This window comes from Strigops habroptila, chromosome 2 (assembly GCF_004027225.2).
Source record: "Strigops habroptila isolate Jane chromosome 2, bStrHab1.2.pri, whole genome shotgun sequence".
NCBI classification, from domain to species: domain Eukaryota; kingdom Metazoa; phylum Chordata; class Aves; order Psittaciformes; family Psittacidae; genus Strigops; species Strigops habroptila.
The window spans coordinates 11,893,090-11,914,955 of record NC_044278.2 but is presented as its reverse complement, the minus strand read 5'-3'; the positions used below and the strand labels follow the sequence as shown (position 1 = coordinate 11,914,955).

The 21,866-nt window shown below is 38.2% G+C and overlaps 1 protein-coding gene across 7 annotated transcripts in view; it reads left to right on the top strand.

Moving 5' to 3' along the window:
- STXBP5L (syntaxin binding protein 5 like) overlaps positions 1 to 21,866 on the top strand; it is a 188,510-nt gene that overhangs the window by 103,302 nt on the left and 63,342 nt on the right. For all 7 annotated transcript variants that reach the window (XR_003989447.1, XM_030472014.1, XM_030472013.1 and 4 more), the window contains exons 7-16: positions 2,510 to 2,593; positions 9,081 to 9,204; positions 10,787 to 10,865; positions 11,043 to 11,197; positions 12,382 to 12,454; positions 13,775 to 13,922; positions 15,542 to 15,609; positions 16,267 to 16,307; positions 17,162 to 17,379; positions 20,693 to 20,865. Coding sequence is in view for 6 of the 7 variants with exons in the window: in XM_030472014.1 (XP_030327874.1) it covers positions 2,510 to 2,593; positions 9,081 to 9,204; positions 10,787 to 10,865; positions 11,043 to 11,197; positions 12,382 to 12,454; positions 13,775 to 13,922; positions 15,542 to 15,609; positions 16,267 to 16,307; positions 17,162 to 17,379; positions 20,693 to 20,865 (1,163 nt within the window). In the remaining variant the exon portion in view is untranslated. The remainder of the gene's footprint in view (positions 1 to 2,509; positions 2,594 to 9,080; positions 9,205 to 10,786; positions 10,866 to 11,042; positions 11,198 to 12,381; positions 12,455 to 13,774; positions 13,923 to 15,541; positions 15,610 to 16,266; positions 16,308 to 17,161; positions 17,380 to 20,692; positions 20,866 to 21,866) is intronic.

Here is a 21,866-nt window from a genome sequence, read left to right as displayed (position 1 = left end):
AGCACCTCAGCACCCTCACAGTAAACAACTTCTTCCTTATATCTAACCTAAGCTTCCTCTGTTTCACTTTAAACCCATTCCCCCTTGTCCTGTTGCTGCAGTCCCTAATGAAGAGTCCCTCTCCAACATCCTTATAGGCCCCCTTCTTCCCTGAAATCACAGCACTTTGTGTCTTGCAATTCTGAAGTGCTGTTGTTCATTAAACATTTCAGCAATAGATCACGTGAAATGCTGTCTCTGATAGGAGGTATTTAACCTTTTAGGAATCACCTGGAGTGTGATATCTTTGCAAAAGAGAGTGATAAAAATTCTCCCTGCTTCACCAGGGAGAAAGGCTTATTAAGTTACAGGGTCACATGCTAAATGCTTTTCTGTTCTTTCAGTTTCCTGAATATATTTGTACAAAAGCTGAGGTGAAAAGAATACTGGTAGATAGGAACTGAACTCAACTGGTTTGGTACCCAGCTGTATTGCACTAGTGCAAGTGCCTGTTATGATGACAGTAAGGAAGGCGCTCAGATTCCATAACATATTGATTAAAATACTGTTTTTTGAAGTTGATACAAAAAGGATGGTGGGAACCCCAAGTTGTGTAGCATTGGATAAACCTTCAGTAAGGGCACAGCACACTGTGCTGGTCCCCTCTGTTTGCCAATATTTTGATCTTTGGAGAGCTCAAAAGATAAAAGGGGTTTTTTTTTAATATCCATTTCTACTATCAAGAAAAAGGGTGTTCACATGAGACATACTGCCTTATCTTAAGATAAAGGCAAAGACACAAGAGTACTGTAATTGTCCTTATCAAGTGGGAGCTGCCTACAGGCTTCTTTTGAATTAGCCAGTTAAGTTTATCTTGTGGCCAAGGAATATGTACAGCACAACGCAGCACAGCACGGGCCTCACCTACTCAGGTTAACTGCTATGGGGATCACTAACTCCTGGGTATAATACTGTCTTCCATTTAGGATCACTACACTAACAGTGAAAGCAGTCACAGTAAGACACTTCTTTGTTCACTCTCAGTGGCAGTCTATTATCCCGGATTACCATATGGCATCCTGACACAAGTGCTATCCAGTTAGCTGCATGCTTTCTGAACAGCATGTCTTTTCATATTTACTCTGCCCCAGAATCCCATATGGACCCAACCAGAGCAAAAATGATAAATACTCTGGAATCTCTCCAGGACAGTTTGAATTTTTCTCAGGAGCAGAATTCTTAAGTAATCAAGCATTTTTCATATTCAGGTTTTAAATATATTAACTGTAAATCATTCCCAGGTTAGGTAATACAACTTCACGTGATGAATATTCTCCTGGCAATATAAAGAATCATATTTAGTAGGACTGAGAGTATTCCCAGACTCTTTTATAGGAGTATTTGATGTATCAGTTATACTTAACTTGGGAACAGTGATGTTTTGTTTAGCAGTCCAGCCAAGTTTGATTTTTATGAGTTATGCAAGCCAAAGTGAGAGATGGCAAAGATGCTGGTAAGGTTTCACAGACTAAGAGATAATCTTGTCGTTCTTCTGCTCAGATTCTTAATATAGAAACTGTAAATCCTTGCCTGCGTTCTGTGATTCATGTGTTTATGGACAAAGAACAACTGCAGTTATCACTGCCAGTTGTATAAAATATTCTGTAGCAGAAATGTGTGAGTTTGCCAGTTTGGCTATTCCCAGTCTTCATGTTCGGGATAGATTCTTAGGAAGACAGGCTCTGTGGGAAGCAATTTCCAGGACACCTAAGCAGGCTAGACTTCATGTCTTCCATAAGGTCTGAAATGAATTGTGTTCAGATGAAGAGAGGTGAATACCGTGCCAGATCAAGAAATCAGTTCTTTTCGACAGAGACAAGGCAAAAGGATTGTGTTCATTCTTTTTTTCTCCTGAGCATCGTTTTTCTTCTCTTTCTCTTTTCATAAATCTTCTTCCCCAGTATTCCTTAGGTGTGCATGGTGATGCGACATCGCAGTTCCAAAGAAGTAAAAGCTGGCATGCCAGTTAATTTCTTTTCAGTTTCTAGGAAAGCAAGCAATTTATTCTCTGCAAGGGGAGATCTTAAGAATGTTTTTAAGCAATAGAAAGCAGAAATCAAACGAATGTAAGTAGCTGGATAAGAGTTTAGTCACGTGACTCTTTGGTTTGAAGTTGTTCAAGTGATCTCCTCGGTGTCAGTTTTCCCTCTAACCAGGGGCAAAGAAGGTAAGAGCTGTCAGGAACATGCTACAGTCTTATTTTCTCAGTACATGTACACTTGTGGAGACTACCCAGACACATAATCTTGCAGGAAAGTTAACTTGTCAGTAATGAGAATTTCTACTGAAAGGTAATTTGAAAGCAGGGTGTTACAAACAGAGCGAGCTACAATCCTGCACATTAGTTTGGCATTTCTTTTTATAGTGCTTATTTATTTTCTTTAAAATCTCTTAAAACCATGAAGTTCTTCAATATTTGTTAATACCTTTTGAATCTGAAACTATAATTGTGTTTGTTTCCCTCCTCCAGCTATTGATAGGCTATGAAAATGGGACTGTCGTATTCTGGGACTTACGATCTAAAAGAGCTGATTTAAGAGCTTATTATGATGAGGTAAGCAATTTCCATTAATTCAGAAAAGCTGTTACTCAGCAGTTTGTCGTGTGCCTTGTCAAGCAGATGAATATTTATCTGAGGCATTGCTTGTTTTGGAAGTACTGTTTGTGCTGTGCTTTTGCCAGTAGAAATCAAAACCTGAAGTCTCTACTTCTAATGCCTTAGCACTTGTGAGTGTGCTATGACACAGACTCTTCCCCTTGATTCTGACAAGTTCATCAGTTTCTGTGTGGAGATCTTCTGTTGAACAGAGTGTAGTAATGAGCTGACCTGAGATATAGCTACATTAGGAACTATATAATCATCAGTAATTTACTAGAACATAAATTACAGTGAAAGGCAAATGACTTTGTAGGGCTGTTGGTATTACCTAGTACTCAAGATCTGAATAAAAGGTTTTCAAAATTGCATTCTCATAGTTTTATCAGACAATTGTCTCTTGCCATTTGTAAGCAGATTGTATCAATCACGGACACCGTTCTTGTGTCAATAAACAGGCTGCTTCAGAAATAGATATCTACTTAGTTATTATCATTTTAGTACTAGCCTTAGGGAAAAACATGCTTTGTTCTGCCAGCCCTTCTGTGAAGTTCACCATAGATGAATGTGAATGCAACTACAGCTGAAGCTAGAAAAGGACATTTTCTTTAAAGTGATCCAGGCAATAACTGGTTTCCTGTAGTTCTCTTCCCTTCTTCATCTTGCTACCTTATTACATGTACGAAGTATACACATTTATTTTCAATCTAAAAAGTAATCTGAGCATATTTGAGTCCTGCATTCTTTCAGGCCCATTTTCACCAGACCCATTGACACTACACTGAGCTTCAAGGTCAAGATTCTGAGCATCCACTTAGCAAATGTTCTAAAGGATAGGGTAATTCAGAGTTTAAACAGGCCAGCACTTAAGCCTCAAGATGTGCCCACGAAATTGTTTCTAAGTGACAGTCCACCTCTGCATCCACTTGTGAAATTGCACCTGCCCTATTATTTAAGGATGGACAACTTTTTCGTTTCATAGGTCTCCTGTGGGGGAATCTGTTCACTCATTTTTCTATCTCGTGGTCAGAATGAGACTTACATAAAACAGGATCTTCATAATACTGATTCTTTTTTTTTTTTTTTTGGGGGGGGGGGTGTTGAAAATTTCTCATACAATTTGGTTATTCCACATTTTTCAGTACTGTCCTCAGGAACATTTTTTGGTGTTTTTATCGGTCATGTGCTTTCCTCCTCAGTGGTTACTTGCTGTGTCATTACTCTGCTTTGTGCAACTTGCGATGGCTTGCTGTGGTCTACTGAAAAGGTTGCAAGATTCTTATTTTGTCTTTAAAAGGGTTGTGTGACTAGCCATTGTACTTTATCCCAGACTTTTAGGCTCCAGATTGATAATGTTCCAGATCCGCTAGGATTCCCCTAGGGAGCCCCTAAAAGGGTTCCTTTTTAAATCCTGGGTTACATAGCTTTTGTGAGTCACAAATTGTTAGTTTGGCATGTGCCACTTGGTATGTGGCACAAACCCAGGTTTTCAAACCTAAGCCTCTTCTTACAGATTGGTCACCTAAGATTACAGTCCAGAAAACATTATTCCTGCTCCCCTTCCCTATTCTGTCTGGACTGATGCAAGGTCTCTGTGCCTCATGGCAGCTGACTGATCTTCCAGTGTCATTTGCTGTGGCACTGAGCTAGCAAGTTGCAATTGCTGGGTATCTGTGAGGTCTCAGATAAGTTACTGTAAATGTTCTGTACCTTCATTGAATACAAAGTGCCTCTATGAATGAGGTCTGAGCGAAATTAATCCAGCCTCACTTTTCTAACTGTCATTGTGCTTTCTTTAGCACCAGTTTTAATACTAATGCAGTCACCCTATTTCATGGTGAAAGAACTGGAAATCTCCTCTTAACTCTTCACTTTCTCTTCTGGCATCTTTAAGGATAGTCTGATGGCACGATCTTTTTCTGGCTTATCAGTGGAGCAGATACTTCTGCTTAGTATCAGAAATTCCCCTGGCACCAGGCTTCTCCATTAGCACTTGGTGTGTACTTTGAGAAACAGCTCATTTTCTTGTCTTTGATGGACTGTCAGTGCTCATCACCGAGGCAAGTTCTTTCTTCCCTGTAATCTTCAGATAGCTGACCAGCTTGGTAATGTCACTCAAACTAAATGTCAGCACCCTTAAGACTCCATCCAAATATCCTTTCACAGGATCAAGCCTTCACTGGATTTCTCTCCTGTTACCCTTGACAGCATTGTCTCCCCAGACCAGCAGTTGAGAAGGAGGCCCTCTGTTGTTATTTAGGTCTGTAGAACCTGTCACTGTGCAGCACAGAAGCAAGAGGTTAACAGCAGATATTTTTTGATACAGAAGAGGAAAGGAGGCTGATAACCGTCTATCTACAAATCTAAATATTCTTCCTTTTTAAATTCAAGATAGGTCTGTATCTGCTGACATTCAGTTCTTATAGAGAAGGAATAGTTTTGTATCTCATGAATTTAAAGATATTTGTTTTCACACAGCCACAAAAAAATGCTTTCGTTTCATTGTCACTGAGAAACATTATTAAAAGGTCTTTTCCATTCATTTTTTTCACTATGTTGAGTGCTGGGTTTTTAATTGAGGTCTTAGAAGTAGTGGACGCTTGGCTCAGGTGGAATAGGTCCTCTTTATTTGCACACTTGAACAGTTGGCTAATAAAAAGATCATCCAGAAATAACGGTTCTCAGTCTGCCGGGACATCACCACTGTGAAATCTCGCCTATCCTTTCTAGGCTGCATGGCATTGTCATACTAGTGTGATGCTCCACGTCACATAAGACTTGTATATGTGAATACAAGACACATTGCAGACATCTCCTCAGATTATGGGTAATCTTATGACAGGGAGATGAGTTGTATCCTACAATATTAGCAGGATCTTTCCAATGTTTGCAGAAGTATGCCCTTTCATTATCCTTGCCAGCCAGATTAATGTCATGGACACATTGCTCCTAGAATAAACAGCTCACTGAAACAACCTAATAGCTCATAAGTGTTGGAGCTGAAGACTCTGCCCCTGTTCACAGACCTGCAGTTGCAGCTTTTACATCTGTGCTTCTTACTTCATGCCTTGAAGGCTGGGAACCTTTCTTAGATAAAACATGTCTGCTCATTTCAAATGAGAGAGCTTCTCACCAAGGATAGAAAAGGCTGTACAAGTTGCATCATCTGCAACTTTTCTGCTTGGTGTTCTTGTAAGCCTGTATCTTCTCTTTAAAGCTTCTCCATGATGCTTGTGGTTTATTCACTGAAGCTAAAAGTAGTTGTGTCTCTCTTTACCCCCACTGATACCAGTTAGAGCCTGCCTCAGTTCATCAGTTCCTGACACAAGGAGTTTCTGTGTTTTCTTCTCTACTGTGCCAAAGCTTCTCTAGAGACTAAACTGTTCTCACTTGTGAAACACCTGGTCCCAGAGCTTGAACCTGCTGCTAAGGAATCTCGTATCTGTTCTTCAAGATGTCAGCTGCAAATTTCTTGCTTTGTATGATAATGGTCATTTTCTCAGTGGTGATATGTATGAGATACTGAGAACCTTTCAATCAATGCTCTCTATGCTGCCCTCTATAAAAGGCTTTCCTTGCAAGCCCTTTTATGAATTCCTTCAAAAGTCTGTTTCCATCAATTAGTATAAAATTGAATACATAAACAAGACAGATCCTTCAAAGGATTCTCAAGTTATTATTGGCAGATCCAAAAAACCAGCCATCTTCATACACAGGCTGTTTAAAAGTTTGACAGCTTGTGTCAATGCACATTCAGAGCTTCCTGAAGCATAGTCATCATCTTTCATTAGAACACATCTCCAAAATGAAGCTGCAGAGTTTACAGAGATATTTGCCAAATGACATCTCCCTACCTTTATCAGGCACTAGGCCATTATGGAAGTATCAAATCAGATGTAGCCCTTGCTGTAATGGTCTGTAGTTAGTACTACTAACATGAAGGATTCTTAAGATTCAAGCAATAGAATGGGATGACTATGGTGCTTGTTCAAGATAGTTAAAAGTGGTCCTAGAGTTCCCGTGTGTTCTTTTCTGTGGAGGAGGTTTGTGGTTGGGAAGGAACTGAAATGGTGTTGGGCATGATTAAGTTTAGTACATGCTGAGTATGAGAGAAGATGGAATATGTGTGCAACCACTGTGGGTATTGCAGAAGGAGAAATGTACCCAATCTGGAGTGATATGCTTTATGTGCATACACTGTGTGAACATTCACATGAGTCACCCACCATGATGAACTCGTGTTCTAAGAAAATAACTGCTCCTTTTCTGTGTGTATGCTAAAGAAGCGGATTAGAATGCTAGACATATTCTAGCAGAGAGAAAACTAGGGACTTGTTCAGTACCACCTTTCTGTATTAGTCGTGACTCCCAGCTGAGACCTCTGAAAGCCATTCTAAGCATTTCTTGCCTGTTTTGAGGCAAAGTCTAACAGGTGAGTTGAGCTGCTGCCATGCCAACTGTCTGTGACAGGAGCATCCCACCTCAGCCCCACTCAGCAGGAGGTTTATGCTGGCAGGTGGCACCTAGTAGCTGAGAGGCAGCTTAACAAGCAGCTTGGTACAATTTTCAGCTGCTAGTTACTAGCTCCTGCTCAGACACAGTTAGCGACTGTAACCATGTGAAATGTTTCTATGTGTGATAACACATCAAAAGCAGATTCAAATTTGGCATGGTAGCAAGCATGAATAAGCTCATGTCAGGATTAATTTGCATGAGGAGAGGCAGTGTAAGTGAAGCAGCGCTCCCCACAGATCTAAGGTTTGTACTACCTGAGAGCAATGGACTCTGTATGAAGCATCTTTCTGCATGGTCTTTTGTTGCTTCTGTTATAGTTTGATATCTTCTAGGTCCTTAAGAGGAATTGTGTGTCAAGCCCCCTTTGGTAGGTAGAAGTTTGAGTGACACCCATTATGTCACTCAAATATTTAGAGTACGCTTTGCTCAGCTCTGTTTGTTGAGTTGTTATTGGCATGACTAGCTTCCTAGTGCATTAGCAAAGCATTCATATACAAGGTATGTCAGATTCCTATTAAAACATCTGGGTCATCTTAATGCAAAGGCTCATTTGTGCTGCTCAGCCTCAAGAGCTGAGCAAAGTATTGGTAAAGGGTCCCAGCTTCTTCACTGGTGTATTCTGATACTCCCTCCAGACCATGAGTTGTTACCAACCATAACAATCAATATACTGATTAAAAGAGAAGATCAACAGGGAGTTCTGAATAGTGAGCAGGAGCACTTAGGTTTATTTCTTGTCAGCTTAAGCAAAATTGATGTGAACAGCTCAGGTGCTGATTTATGAATACCCAGGCATGATTTTAAAGTGATTAGAATAAATCAGGTAAATGCCCATATGCAATTGTAAGCACATGCAAGGCCTTAGCGTTTCCTTGCTTGCAAAAAAAATGGATATTTATTAAACTGCATTCAAAAATAGATCTCTTATTTACATTTACATGAGAATATATTCTGGGTTTTTGGCAGCTAACAAACATCTCTGGAAGGGAAATGGATTCAAGGGAAAATCCTGTCAGTTTGTGCTTCTGAGGGGAGTGTGTGAGAAACTGTGGGATACAATGAACCAATACTTTGTTTTGTCAGAAGAGGGCTTTACACTTCTGTCACGACATGCCCTTGTTTTGTTAGTTTCCAGCACATACCAGTGAAAAGGAAGGAGTTACACCATTACCCTTTCAGCTGGTCTCATGTAATTATGGATATTTTCAGTCAGTTCCACTAATTATGCACAGAATAAATTTTTGAAGTGTTGCTTTTTGGCATAGATAACATTCAGCATGTGATACTTGTGTTGAGTACATGGGAGTGTGATATCCCTCTTCTCTGAAGCACTATCTGTTCCAGAAGTATCTTACATCATTGTTTTGGTAATGTCCTATATCAATGAAACAGTCCTGGTCTCTCTAGTGGTTTGGGTTTATATTCAACGTCCTAGATTTCTGTGTATCTGCTCTGAAACTTAAGGGGAGGAAGGGGGAATTATTCAAGAGCAGAGTACTTTTTCTACTTTTCCTAAATAGTCATCTGGGGAAGACTGCGTGTTGCATGTTACCTGTAAAACTTGTTACACAGAATTCCCTGTACGTTTGCCGGATGAAATGAGATCAGACATACTATGATTGCAGTGTATGTCCCTTGTTCTTATAGTTTTACCTTAATAGCCTGTTCCTTCAAGTTTGGTCTGATTCAGTACAGGCTTTCTTGCATTCTTGTGTTATGTTAGCATTTATAATGAATTATTTTGCTTGACTGGCAGTAAGTTACAGCCACTGGTTACTAAAACATGCTGGTGCTGGACTTTAGACAAACAAGAACCATCAAAGTGTTGATATTCCATTAGATTAATATAATCCAAAGTCATACGTTAAAATACCTTTACTGTAAACACTGTATTCCATTTCAGTCTCAAGTTCTTCTTTAATTTCTGTAGGCTATTCATTCTGTTGCTTGGCATCATGAAGGAAAACAGTTCATGTGCAGTCACTCTGATGGCAGCTTGACCCTATGGAATCTGAAAAGTCCTAACAGACCATTCCAGACCACAATTCCACATGGTAATTTTGATAGTTAAAACGTATAGCTAAGAAGCAATACAATATTCTCCATGCTGTTTGCTAATAACTGTGTTTATTTCATTTTTTATTGTAGCCTAGATCCAGAGTTGCTTCTTGCATAAATATTTTAATTTGCAAAGTAGCTTCAAAATATAAAAATCAGAGAACAATTTTGATCAAACTTTGTTTTAATTGGTGTCATAAATACCTGTTACTGGATAGTATTGCTCCAAAGTCTTCTTTTATCCAATTCATCTTAAAAGCCTACTGCTGGTCTTTGGGGTTTGATGAGTTTGCTGGGCTATGGGATTTTCACATTCCTTTCTTTTATATTTCGTACTTGTATGCTCATATGTGCAATTTTCACAAGTAGTAATACATTTTGTACAAGGCACCGTGTTGCTTGTTATAGAGATGGTACAAGGCTTCCCAAGTCATTGCAAAGAAGAATTTAAAGGAGTCATATTTAGAAATGGCTGTGTCTTTTGTGGGTGAGACTTTATATATCAGTGCTTCCTATAAATGAGGTAAAAAGTTATTGACTCCATTGCAAATCAGTACATTACCAAGAAGCCAGACTGGATGGAAAGGAAGGAAGAAAAAGCAAGATCTATGTAGCCCAGGAAAGTTTTAGCATTTTCTTAAATTTCTCATTCCTTTTATCTTTTTTAGTTGTAGAATTGTACTTTATGTCAGAAGGGACCTCTCAGAGGTCCCCTGGCTCAGAACAGGCCTGATTAGATCAGTTAGCTCAGGGCAGTATCCAGTTGACACTGGACAATTGAAAACTTCTAATGACAAATTGTCTCTGGGAAACATCTTCTGGCATTTAATGACCCTCATGGTACAAATGCTAACATGAAAGGAGAATTTCCCAGGTCACAACTTGAGTCCTTTGAACCTGTCATGTCACTGTGCACCTCTGGGAACAGTCTAGCTTCATCTAAGCTTTATCCTCCAATCAGGTTGTTGTTGAAAGCAAGTACAGACTTTCCAAAGTAAAAAAACAAACAAACAAACAAAAACCAAACTAAAATTGTTGGTTTTTTGGTTTGCAAGTGACTTTTGTCTTGATGAGAAGAAAGTACTGAGCCATAATTAACAAAGAACCCATGAATTTCAATTGTATGCGTCATGTAATTTTATCACTCAACTAGTTACACTCCAGAGAATGTAACATTTCCTCAACAAAATCAATTGTGTCAATCTAAGAATGTCTTAGCAAAAAAAATAAGGTGCTTATGCTCATAACCTGTTCAGAAAAAAAGGTGTACATTTGGTGTAATTCATTAATTATTAGTTCAGTGTCATCCTCGGTAATCTGCATAGAGTTTAGATGTCTCTGAAGTGCGGTCTATGGTCTTTTAGATGTATGTGGCAGTAAAAATGTAGTCATAACAAATATAATTAACTTAGACAAATGCATATTTTATGGAAGTAGGAGCTAATGCTCATCATCCTCTGTAGCTTTGAAGTTCCATTCTCTTCCTGCTTATACAGTTGCTTCAGTGCGTATGTTTTAGTTTGATAGTCCTATTATCATGATGTTTTAATACAGTTTTCATCTTCTTTCTTGCCTCAGGAAAAATTCAAAGAGATGGAAAAAAACCTGAATCTTGTAAACCAATTCTTAAAGTAGAGTACAAGACCTGTAAAAACAGGTACGGTTTTCATTCTGTAATTAACTCCATGTTACATTCCTAAGTTAAAGTTCTTTTAGAATCTTTCATACTCTTTTCACAAAGCAATTTATTATTGTTTAAAGGTATTAAACCTGGAATGTAAACTTGTATGTACTATGTAAACTTATAATTACTATGTTGATTTTTTTAATACAGTGAACCATTTGTGATATTTTCTGGTGGATTGTCATATGATAAGGCTTGTCGAAGACCAAGTTTAACAATCATGCATGGGAAAGCAATTACAGTTCTTGAAATGGATCATCCTATAGTTGATTTTTTAACTCTTTGTGAAACCCCATATCCAAATGGTGAGTTTATTAAGCAAAACGCTGTTATGGAGAATATAAATGAAGTGGTCTTCTCTCATACCTGAATTCCGTTCCAGGGACTTCCATTCTCACAGTTGTCTCTACCTCAAGAAAACCACAGCACTGAAATTAACTGGAAGCTGTTTGCATTCTCAATATAGGAAGCAAGTAATGAGTGAACAATAAAGCATGCATATATCTCCAGATGTAAGCTTGAAACACACGGACTAGTGTGAGGAAATATTGCTATGAATCAAACATGTGCTTATATTTCTGACATTTTTCATGAGGCTTAAAATCTGCAGATTGCTAAATTATAGAATATTAAAGTATTACTTAACTGCAAAAAAGTTCTTACACTTCAACCTGAATTAAACTGTTAAAATGTGTCAAATAAAGTGACACTTCCCAGTGCTAAGATTTTGTAGCCCCTTCGCCTGCTCATACAGTAATATTTAAAAATTGGGGATTAACCTGTGGTATTCATAGCCTTGTATAAAAACAGACCACAAAGAATGAGTGATAATTTCACATACTTTTTAAAATCACTTTTCTCTTCTGTAAACTGAGACACCAAGGGAAGCATTCGTCATTTTAATTGTTTATTTTTGATAAATGAAAAAAGGCATTAAATAAAAAGCCAAACAGTATAATCTACTTAAGAGCGTATGGGAGGAAGGAACATGTCAGTATCTGAATTGAACACAGCAGACTTACAGGATTCCTTTGGAATTGCTTTAGAAATGAAGGCATTGTGTATCATCAAGTGGACTGGTCCAACTGTTCACCATCTGGTTTTGAAGAACAGTTAGAAGTGTTACTACCGGACAGCAAAAATACATTTTCTTTATAATAATTGGATTCAGCAATACAGTGATACACACAACTTACTCATATTCTATTTCTTTGCTTTCAATATACCATCGTGCTCGCATGTTATAATATGCCAATTCTGTTTCTGCTGCGTATGTTGATCAGCAATACTGCCCAAAAGTCATTTCCCAGTTCCTGTCTGGCCCTAGTTAGCAGATATGTCTAGTTCGTGGATATGTCTAGAATTTGTATCGTAAAACTTTTGTTTAATACACTGTGAATGTTTAGAGAACATAAATATGACTTACTTGTTTAAAATGACTAATGCATAGGAGAACTCCCTGTCTTTATGCTTGATTCCTTACTTACAGAATTTCAAGAACCCTATGCTGTAGTTGTGCTTTTGGAAAAAGATCTCATTGTTGTTGACCTGACACAAAGCAAGTAAGTATGAATTCTTATATGAAGTTATTTGTGTATTTTAATTGTGCAGGAAATTATAATAAAAATCCAAATATTATCATGCAACGTCGTTTCCTGTCCAAAATCATTCGCTCCTGGTAATAATTCACTCTATTTTTTTACCTCCAACTGAAGAGCTAAGATCAGCTAATAAAAAAAAATATTTGTTCTTAATTTGGGGAATAAATCTGAATCTACTGTCCCTTCAGCATAACCCTCAAACGTTCACTCAACATTGCAGTTAAGTAATATTTGGTCACATGCTGAATTATGACATGAATGTGTGTTTTGGAAACCAGATACAATTGCTACTTATATGCATGCCTAACTTCATTAGGCTTCACAGCGACTACCACTGAAGTATTTATTTAAGTATCTTAACAATAAGTGGCATTCATTTATAGTGAATCTACAGGATTATTTCATGATCCAGTTAGTGGTTTAAATGACAACTACTTTTTACACCAGAATTGATATTCATATCAAAAAGAAACTATACATCATGTAATGCAGAATCTAATTCTTATTTATTTTGTTCTTCCTCCAACACTACCAGTAATGTACATCCACATTCACAGTGGTATAACTAGGAACAGATTTTGCCCTTAATGTCTTGGAACATTTTAAGTGACTCATATACTGATCTCACTTTCAAGAATACTTCAGATCATCCTAGCATACAAAATGGATGGAACTGAAATCAGAACCAAATTTCCTACGTTTTTGAATTGTGAATAACATTGTGTAACATGCCAGTAGTGAGGCCTCCCTTCTTATCAGACTGTCCAAACTGATGGAAGTAGGAAATAAACTGAGGTCTACTTCATCTGTTACTGCAATTGTTTATTGTAGAACCAGTAGTTTACCAACTTAATAAGCTAAGCTGCTCAGTATAAAATCCATGGTTGTATAAGTAGTTCTTAGGTCATAGTATATATCATATACATCGACCCGAAGGTTCTAAAAAATGTGTCACTTTTGTATAAATAAGATTTTTTGAGATGTTGGGAAAAATGAGTTCCTAATTAGTTCGTTCACACAAGGAGTCCTATTCACATGAATGGGTATTTATGTTACGAGAGAATTCTTGTCACAGTAGTGAAATTTTTATATCTTTATGTGAGTAACTACACATTATTACTGACATTAAAAACAATGCATATGTTTTAATAAATAGGGGGAAATGTACTTTATTAGTAATGGTTTTACTTAGATTCTGTTACACACTTTAATATAAGAATATGTTTTATTCTATTGCTCAGTGTGTCACAGTGCTTCTAATAAATTGTCTTCCTTAACTAGTTTTCCAATCTTTGAAAATCCATATCCTATTGACATTCATGAGTCACCTGTTACCTGCACAGAATATTTTGCGGACTGTCCTCCAGATTTGATTCCTGTGCTCTATTCTGTAGGAGCAAAACATAAAAAGCAAGGATACAGCAATAAGGTAAGCAAAGCCAATATTTCTGTAAAGAAAAACAAGTGGAAGCACTACCTATGTTTTTGTAACATCTTACCAAATAATTTTCATTTTACTTCTTTAATAATTACTTTCAAGTTGGTCCAACAAGCAGCTTAGCAGCATGCTTACAGCTTGGTATTTGTCTCTCAAAACCATCATCTATTAAGCACAACCATTAATAACCATTATATAGGACTTAATCGTTAGGGTGCTGGAGTTATGCCAGATTGACTTAAAGGAAAGCTATCAGTATATCATTCAAATATGTATGGATAAGTGACCCGTATCAAAGAGAAAACTGAAAACACTATAACTCAAAGAAGTCAGCAGAAGAGCTTCAGTGAAAGTTGAAGATTGACAGCAGGTCTGTAAGAGTTTTATTAAATAGGGATATTAATAATTATTTTACTGAGCTACCAAAGTCTTTACATAATGCTTTTAGAAATGGGACAAGCTGCAGAAATACAAAAAGGAAATGCAATTATTTTATAAATTGCAAGCCTTAATCTGGTTTATGTTTGGACTAGAACTAATCCATCATAATAAATAAATTAGAAAATATATTGAGTAAACAAATCTGACATCATCAGATTTCTGTTCAGGCTAACATAATTATTCTCCTTGGAGCTGCCTTGTTTTCTCTATACTGAGAAACTGGGCCCTATCTACTTCTTTTTGGATCTTGATCCAGCAGAGTACTTCCAAAAAGATTTTTTTTTTTCTCTCTTACTTGAATTTTCTGCTTTTCTATCTTTACCTCACATACATAGTTTCTGAAACTTTCACCCCCTACCTGTATTCATTGCACACCCTCTTGTCCCCTGACTTTATTTGTGCACATACAAATATATTTTCTGAATGTAGGTAGCCTCTCATTTGCCACCCACACATTTCTGTACCCACAAGCATCCACTCCACTGTTGTATCCACACAACCAGTTTGTGCTCCCAGGATTTTTCCACCTATTCATACTCTGCACACATCCTCCCCCACTCTACGCATATGTCATCCTCCACATCCTGTATCTGGTATCCATACACATCAAGCTTTAGGCACAGACCAGCATTTCACTCTACCAGCCTAGACCAAGGAAGAGAATGGGGGTCTTCCCACAAGTAAACAAAAGGCAGAGAGGAGATAATGATTTCATATGTTCTGTAAAAGTTGCATCCTTTTTTCTCCTATTTCGTGGCATCATGCTCAGATATTTGTTTCTGGGCCAATTTCTTCGGTAGTCTTCATCCTCAAAATAGATTCTCAGTCTATTCAGTGTTCTATAGAAACTCCAAGAGTCAAGCCATCTGAAAAGAGTAGCAGAACTGTTTGATACTCCTTCCTCTAGTTCCTGTTTTGGATTTTTGAGTGTTAGCTGTGCAGAATTACTTTTAAAACATAGAATCTTAACTGATAATGTAAAAATGTTATTGTTTCAAAAGTCTTTATCGATAATATAAAAATGTTACTAAATTTTAAAAGCCTTGAATGCCTTTTATGAGTTCTATTGCTTTTTGGAGTAAGATGTTGTCTATTCCTGAGTTTAAAAATTAACCAAGAAAGATTGATCAGAATTAGTTGTGATCTCTGTACTCTTGTTGTTTGTTCAGGAGTGGCCTATCAGTGGTGGAGCGTGGAACCTTGGAGCTCAGACATATCCTGAAATCATTATTACAGGGTGAGAATGAAACTGAGGATTGGTACTTTTAAAATGTTAGTGTCTACAACTTTTGATTGTGGGTTAGCTATAGATAAGAGTTGACCCTTCACAAAGTGTGCATAGCCTGGCCTTTTCATTTGAGGTACATAGTTTTTATCTTGTGTTGAGTCATCACAGAAATTCCCATTTGCTATAGAAAATAAGCTTTGTCCTTGGGGATGATCTACCATTAAGAAATTACCATTTGAGGCCTCAGAGTTAGGCAGAAAGTTTATATACTTGTGAAGGTGAGGTCTTTGGAAATGAGAATCCTTTGCAAGAGAATATTTTGGCCTTGAAGGGCACAGAGAACAGATTTGAAAAGGGGAGCAGCTGCTCTTCTATAGCTGTTGTCCTTTGTCCTTCTGGGGACTTTTTATCTGGAGACAGTTTAGGAATTCTTTTTAATACCCTGGCATTAGTGATCGTGTGGTGAACTGGGGTGATTTTCACCTTGTGAGTGGAGGAACAATCCATAGCAAAAGGGCATAGAAAGGGTCAGATTGCAATAGAAGCCCCATGAGCAATGCCTGATGTGTTTGCAAGGAGCCGTCCTTTAAAACAGAAACTATTCAACTATGATGCATGCTGTTTCCTTCTTGTTTTAACACGTTTAATTTTCATCTTTTCTTTAAGCCATGCAGATGGATCAGTAAAGTTTTGGGATGCTTCTGCCAGTAAGTTTCTGAAGTTCACTTCTATATAATGCTGACAAATAACACACACACATATATATAAAACATAATATTTAACAATAGGAGTAGTAATACCTGGGAATGATATCATTAGGAATAATGAGGTGAAATTAAGCAAATTTTTATTAAATTAGGGAAAAAAACACTTTTCTGACCTTACTCAGTTAGTAGTTAATGCCAGTGATAAATGAATGTAAAAGTAGTAAAAAGCAGGGAGGAATCTCGATAGAACAAAATAGGGTTACTTATAATCCCTTCTTTACCTCCAGAATTCAATGCACTCAAGCTCTAGTCTTGGCAAAGGCTTCTAGATAGTAATATTTTTTATACAAGTGGAAAGACAGATATACTTATTAGTCAAGAAATTCAAAACATGATAGAACTCAGAAAGGAACTCCTGTTTGTTGTGTTGTCCAGGCCATCAGAATGCTTCCCTAATGTTTGCTCTTGAAGTGCCACACAGTCTTTACGTTCTAGCAAAATCTTAGTTTCACATCTTACTAGGCAAATAGCAGCTTTATCACAGCCTCTCTATAACATTGAGTATAACCCCAATAATTATGGACATAATAGGTAACATACACCTTTGACATCCTGTGCCAGAAAGTACTAAGTATTTCAGAGACAAATACCCATTTTGAAGTATTAAATACATATCCTACCAGTACTGTGCACCAGAATAATATCTGTATTGTATAATACCCATCTTCTTCTCCTCTTAGGCCTTCATAAGACTTTTTGTTATGCCAGAACTGAAAACAAAATGAGAACCAAGGAATTTTATAACTTACTTGTTTCATGTTAGTCAGTATTTTTTATGTTTTAATATATTCCAGTTACTCTACAGATGTTGTACAAGTTAAAAACATCAAAGGTCTTTGAAAAACAGAAAGTGGGAGACGGAAAAGCAACAGCTGAGATTGTGGAAGAAGACCCATTTGCTGTTCAGATGATGTACTGGTGTCCTGAAAGCCGAATTTTCTGTGTGGCAGGAGTTTCTGCGTATGTGGTTGTTTACAGGTTCAGCAAACATGAAGTAAATACTGAAATTGCAGTAAGTCCTTCGGAATTTCACTCTCTTATAAAAGAACATCATGCCTAAAGCAAATTGCCTGGCTGTGTCTGTGATCATATACTTGAAGAAAATTAAAATATCAAACTGTTTAAATATAGGTTGAGTGACATTCCATTTTAAACCTTTTGAGTGAAATCTTGATCCTACTTAAGTTAGTGACAAATCTGAGGTTTTGGGAGCCAAAACCTCTCTACTTTTTTGCTTTAATAGTAACATAACAGTACAGATTTCAGACATAATTTGCTTATAAGACTTTATGACACAGTAAATCTCTGTTGTACTTAACTGCTCTAAAAATACTGGCTGCTGTATGTTTTTATCAGATTACATTATGTATATATATAATAATGGTCTTTTTAACTCTGGTATTTCATCTATTTAATTTATGTTCATAGTGTTTGTACCACAAGAGGACTGACTTCTTTGTGTCTGCTAGCTCTCAACAAACCCCAGAAGTTGACCCAAAATGTTGTTTTAATTTTCCACTTTCCCTGACTACAGTTCCTTCCCATTTCACACTGTTCTAATATACTTTAGAAAGTCTATCATTTTTGGCCTGTAGCCTTGTGCCATCTGGCAAGGAAATTCATTACCTATAGCTGTTCTTTGTTCTCCTCTTATTTTTCCCCTTAGAGGCAATTATGAAGCTAGCTGAATGTATCCTTTCAGGAAAGTTTTAAAACTAATGAACAGTAATTTCACTGACCAGCTCATGTATAGTGCTGCTAAAATTACTACATTTCAGTATTCTTACATTATTCCATAGCAAATGCACCATATCTTTTATTACCTCTCATTTAATTTCTTTATTTTCCTGTCTTTTACTTTTGTGGCTGAATTGCATCAGAACTGGTATTTTCTAAAGTGTTAATATGTGCAATTTAAGTTTCTCAGCTTTCGTCTGTAATTAAGAAGCATTTATATGAGGAATTGTTCTCTGAAGAGTTGCTTTAATATTATCTGATCTTGGTAGCATAGTCACTGAGTTCCCCTGGGTTTTGTGCATCCCTGAGATAGACCTTATCTCTTTTTTTCCCCACATTTTTGCTGCAGGCATTCAAGTCTTCACTATTAAATGGGGGGGTGGGGGGTGGGGGGTGTGCTAAGAAAACGTATGGGAGTCTTTGTTTGAATATGTACCTGAATTTAGGCTGTCTGGCTTTGTCTACGCTTAGTCTGAGCTGGTCGGTCTCAGGATTTCTTTGCTCCTTGAGGTGAGCCCAAGTTCTAGCACTTAGTGTACTCCCTTCTGTAGCAGCCAGCCTGAAGCCACCTTGATTTCAATCTACAAATCCCAGCATTTTAAGGACTCCATGTTGGTTTGACTGCCTGATGTCAGTCTTGTGATGTTACTGCTGTGGTAAATGGGAAGCGTGGAGGCTACTCAAAGGTTTCTCCATGTAGCAGGAAAGTCTGCTGCTGAATATGCCTTAGAGGCATAGGCTGTACCTGGGATTTCCTCAATAGAAATATTACTTGCATCATTCCATATCAGATTTTGGAGGCAAGTAGTATGCCTGAGACCAATTCTGCTTTATATCCAACCTTAGAGTCATTGCCATGGTTGAGCAGAATACGTCTTTCTGAAATCTTATGTGTTTTAACACAGTGGTTGCGAAATAGGGGAGCTTTCAGAACTTCTCTTTATCTCTGTCGTGGTTTGAGCCCAGCCGGTAACTCAGAACCACACAGCCGCTCGCTCACTCCCCCTCCCCCCCCCCCCACTTCTTCCTCCCCCCGCTCCCGGAGGGATGGGGAGGAGAATGGGAAGAATGTAACTCCCACGGGTTGAGATAAGAGCAGTCCCGCAACTAAGGTATAACACAGAACCACTACTGCTACCACCAATGATAATAACGATTAGTGAAATAACAAGGGGAGAGGATACAATTGCTCACCACCCGCCGACCGATACCCAGCCCGACCCGAGCAGTGATCTGGGCCTTCCGGGTAACTCCCCCCGGTTTATATACTGGGCATGACATGCTGTGGTATGGAATACCCCTTTGGCTAGTTTGGGTCAGGTGTCCTGTCTCTGCTTCCTCCCGGCTTCCCCTCCTCCCTGGCAAAGCATGAGACTGAGAAAGTCCTTGGTTGGAATAAACATTACTTAGCAACAACTAAAAACATCGGTGTTATCAGCGTTGTTCCCAGGCTGAAAGTTAAAAAACACAGCACTGCACCAGCTACTAAGCAGGAGAAAAATGACTGCTATAGCTGAACCCAGGACAATCTCCAGATTCTCATTAAAAGCAGATATTTTCTTAAGCTCCGTTCTGTTACTGATGATTTCTCGGTGAGAGATCACTAAGATGGAGTTTGCAGTAACTATATCTGCAATGGCTTCTGATCACTTCAGGGTACCAGCACTGAAATTACTGTTGAACTGGCAATCCCAAGACCCTCTTTGAGGACTGTACCTTGTTTTTTATTCTTTACAAAATGGGGATCTCCTTGGACAATTCATGAGGTAGAAAGAATTGCCTAGTATTTACTGTGATTCTTTGAGGTGGTTACTTATATAGATTTGAGCTCCCTGTCCTGTTTCCCTTGTGTTTTGGAGTCCTTCTGTTAAGGTTTCCTGAACTAGTAGGAAGAATTGAAGGGTGTTTGAGCCTGGCTGGTCTCCTTGTCTCTATCTAGAGAGCCCAGAAGGAAAGCAAAAGGTAACTGGTTTGAACTTCACTTTCTGCCAAACTCAGGTTGAGTCTGAGGAATTGTCCTTGAAGAGTTGAACTCTCAGTGCTGTTATCACTGATTTCCTGACCCCCACCTGTGGACAAATGTTCATTCATCAGTACTACCCACACTGTCAGAGTTCTGAATACTGGCTAAACCCTGTCTTGTAGAGATTCTGTTGTACAAGCTATAAGGAGGCAGAGTTAGGTGCTTAGGAAAAAGAGAACAGACAATAGGCAGAAAATTTTCCTGAACGATGCTTTCTTATGCCAAAATATTACTGGGGTGGGGGGGAGTGTGTGTGTGTGAATTATTAACTTCTCTTTTCATAATAAATTCTGGAAAGCTGTATTCTTGCCTTTCACATACAGCAAAAAGGTTTGCATCAAAGTCAGCATTGGAAGAAATAAGCACAAATTTCTCCATCAGCATAGGGTAGATGACTGCTTCCTCTCTGATGCTGACAGTATTCTTTGCCTGCAAATGATAATGATAAATGGGGGGGAGCGTATATTTTTTTTTTTTTTAAAGCTGACTGATATTTATTTGAAAGTAACCGAACTTCCAGCAGTTTTCTTTATTAAATTGTAACTGAGCTTTTTCATTATTTCAGTCATTAGAGGTACGACTTCAGTCTGAAGTAGAAGATATTATTACTCCTGAACCGGAAATAATTCCTTCATTTCCAGATGCCTCCTCCCAGCTTCCTTCTTTAAAGAGCCTTTCAGGCAGTACCAACACTGTAGGATGTGAAGGAACAATGAAGGATAGTATCCCATGTCTTAGGTAAGTCTGTGCTGTTGTTCAAAGATTTATCTTTCTAAAAAGCATTCTTATCCGTTGTATTAACAATCTATCAACTATCAAGCAAGTGGTGAATCATATGTATACAACACAAAATGAGAAGAAATCAGAATATGAAACAAACAAAACGATTGAGGCAAAATAATCAACAAGGGATTTTAAAAGGCCAGAAGTAACTATGGAGAAGATAAATTGTTACAGTAAAGGCTTGGCTGTAATTTTCCAGTATGATCTAGGAGTAAATCTTCATCTCATCCCCACGATTTGGAATGGAATACAAGCACTGCAGGACACATCAACACATTTCTGAGCAAGATTTTTTTTTTCGAGGCCACGAAGAGACTTTCATAAAGCTGACACATGCAAAGCTTCCCGTCCTTGGCTACTCAGCATAACACTAAAATCTTTCTTTGTGAAATAAGTATATGCATTTTATGGTGTGTAAGGGATAGAAACTGTGTTCATAGTCACGAAAAAATCTATAAATTATGCAATTCTGAAAAACATGCACTGTGTAGAAATGTACATATATGTGTAATGTTTCATAGAAGCATAGAATCACAGAATAGTTTGGGTTGGAAAGGACCTGAAGATCATCCAGTTCCAACCCCCTGCCATGGGCAGGGACACCTCACACTAGACCATGTCACCCAAGGCTCTGTCCAGCCTGGCCTTGAACACTGCCAGGGATGGAGCACTTACCACTTCTCTGGGCACCCTGTGCCAGCGCCTCAACACCCTCACAGTAAAGAACTTCTTCCTTATATCTAACCTGAACTTCCCCTGTTTATCACCCTTTGTCCTATCGCTACAGTCCCTGATGAAGAGTCCCTCTCCAGCATCCTTGTAGCCCCCTTCAGACGCTGGAAGCTGCTCTGAGGTCTCCACGCAGCTTCTCTTCTCCAGGCTGAACAGCCCCAACTTTCTCAGCCTGTCTTCATACAGGAGGTGCTCCAGCCCCTGATCATCCTCATGGCCCCAAC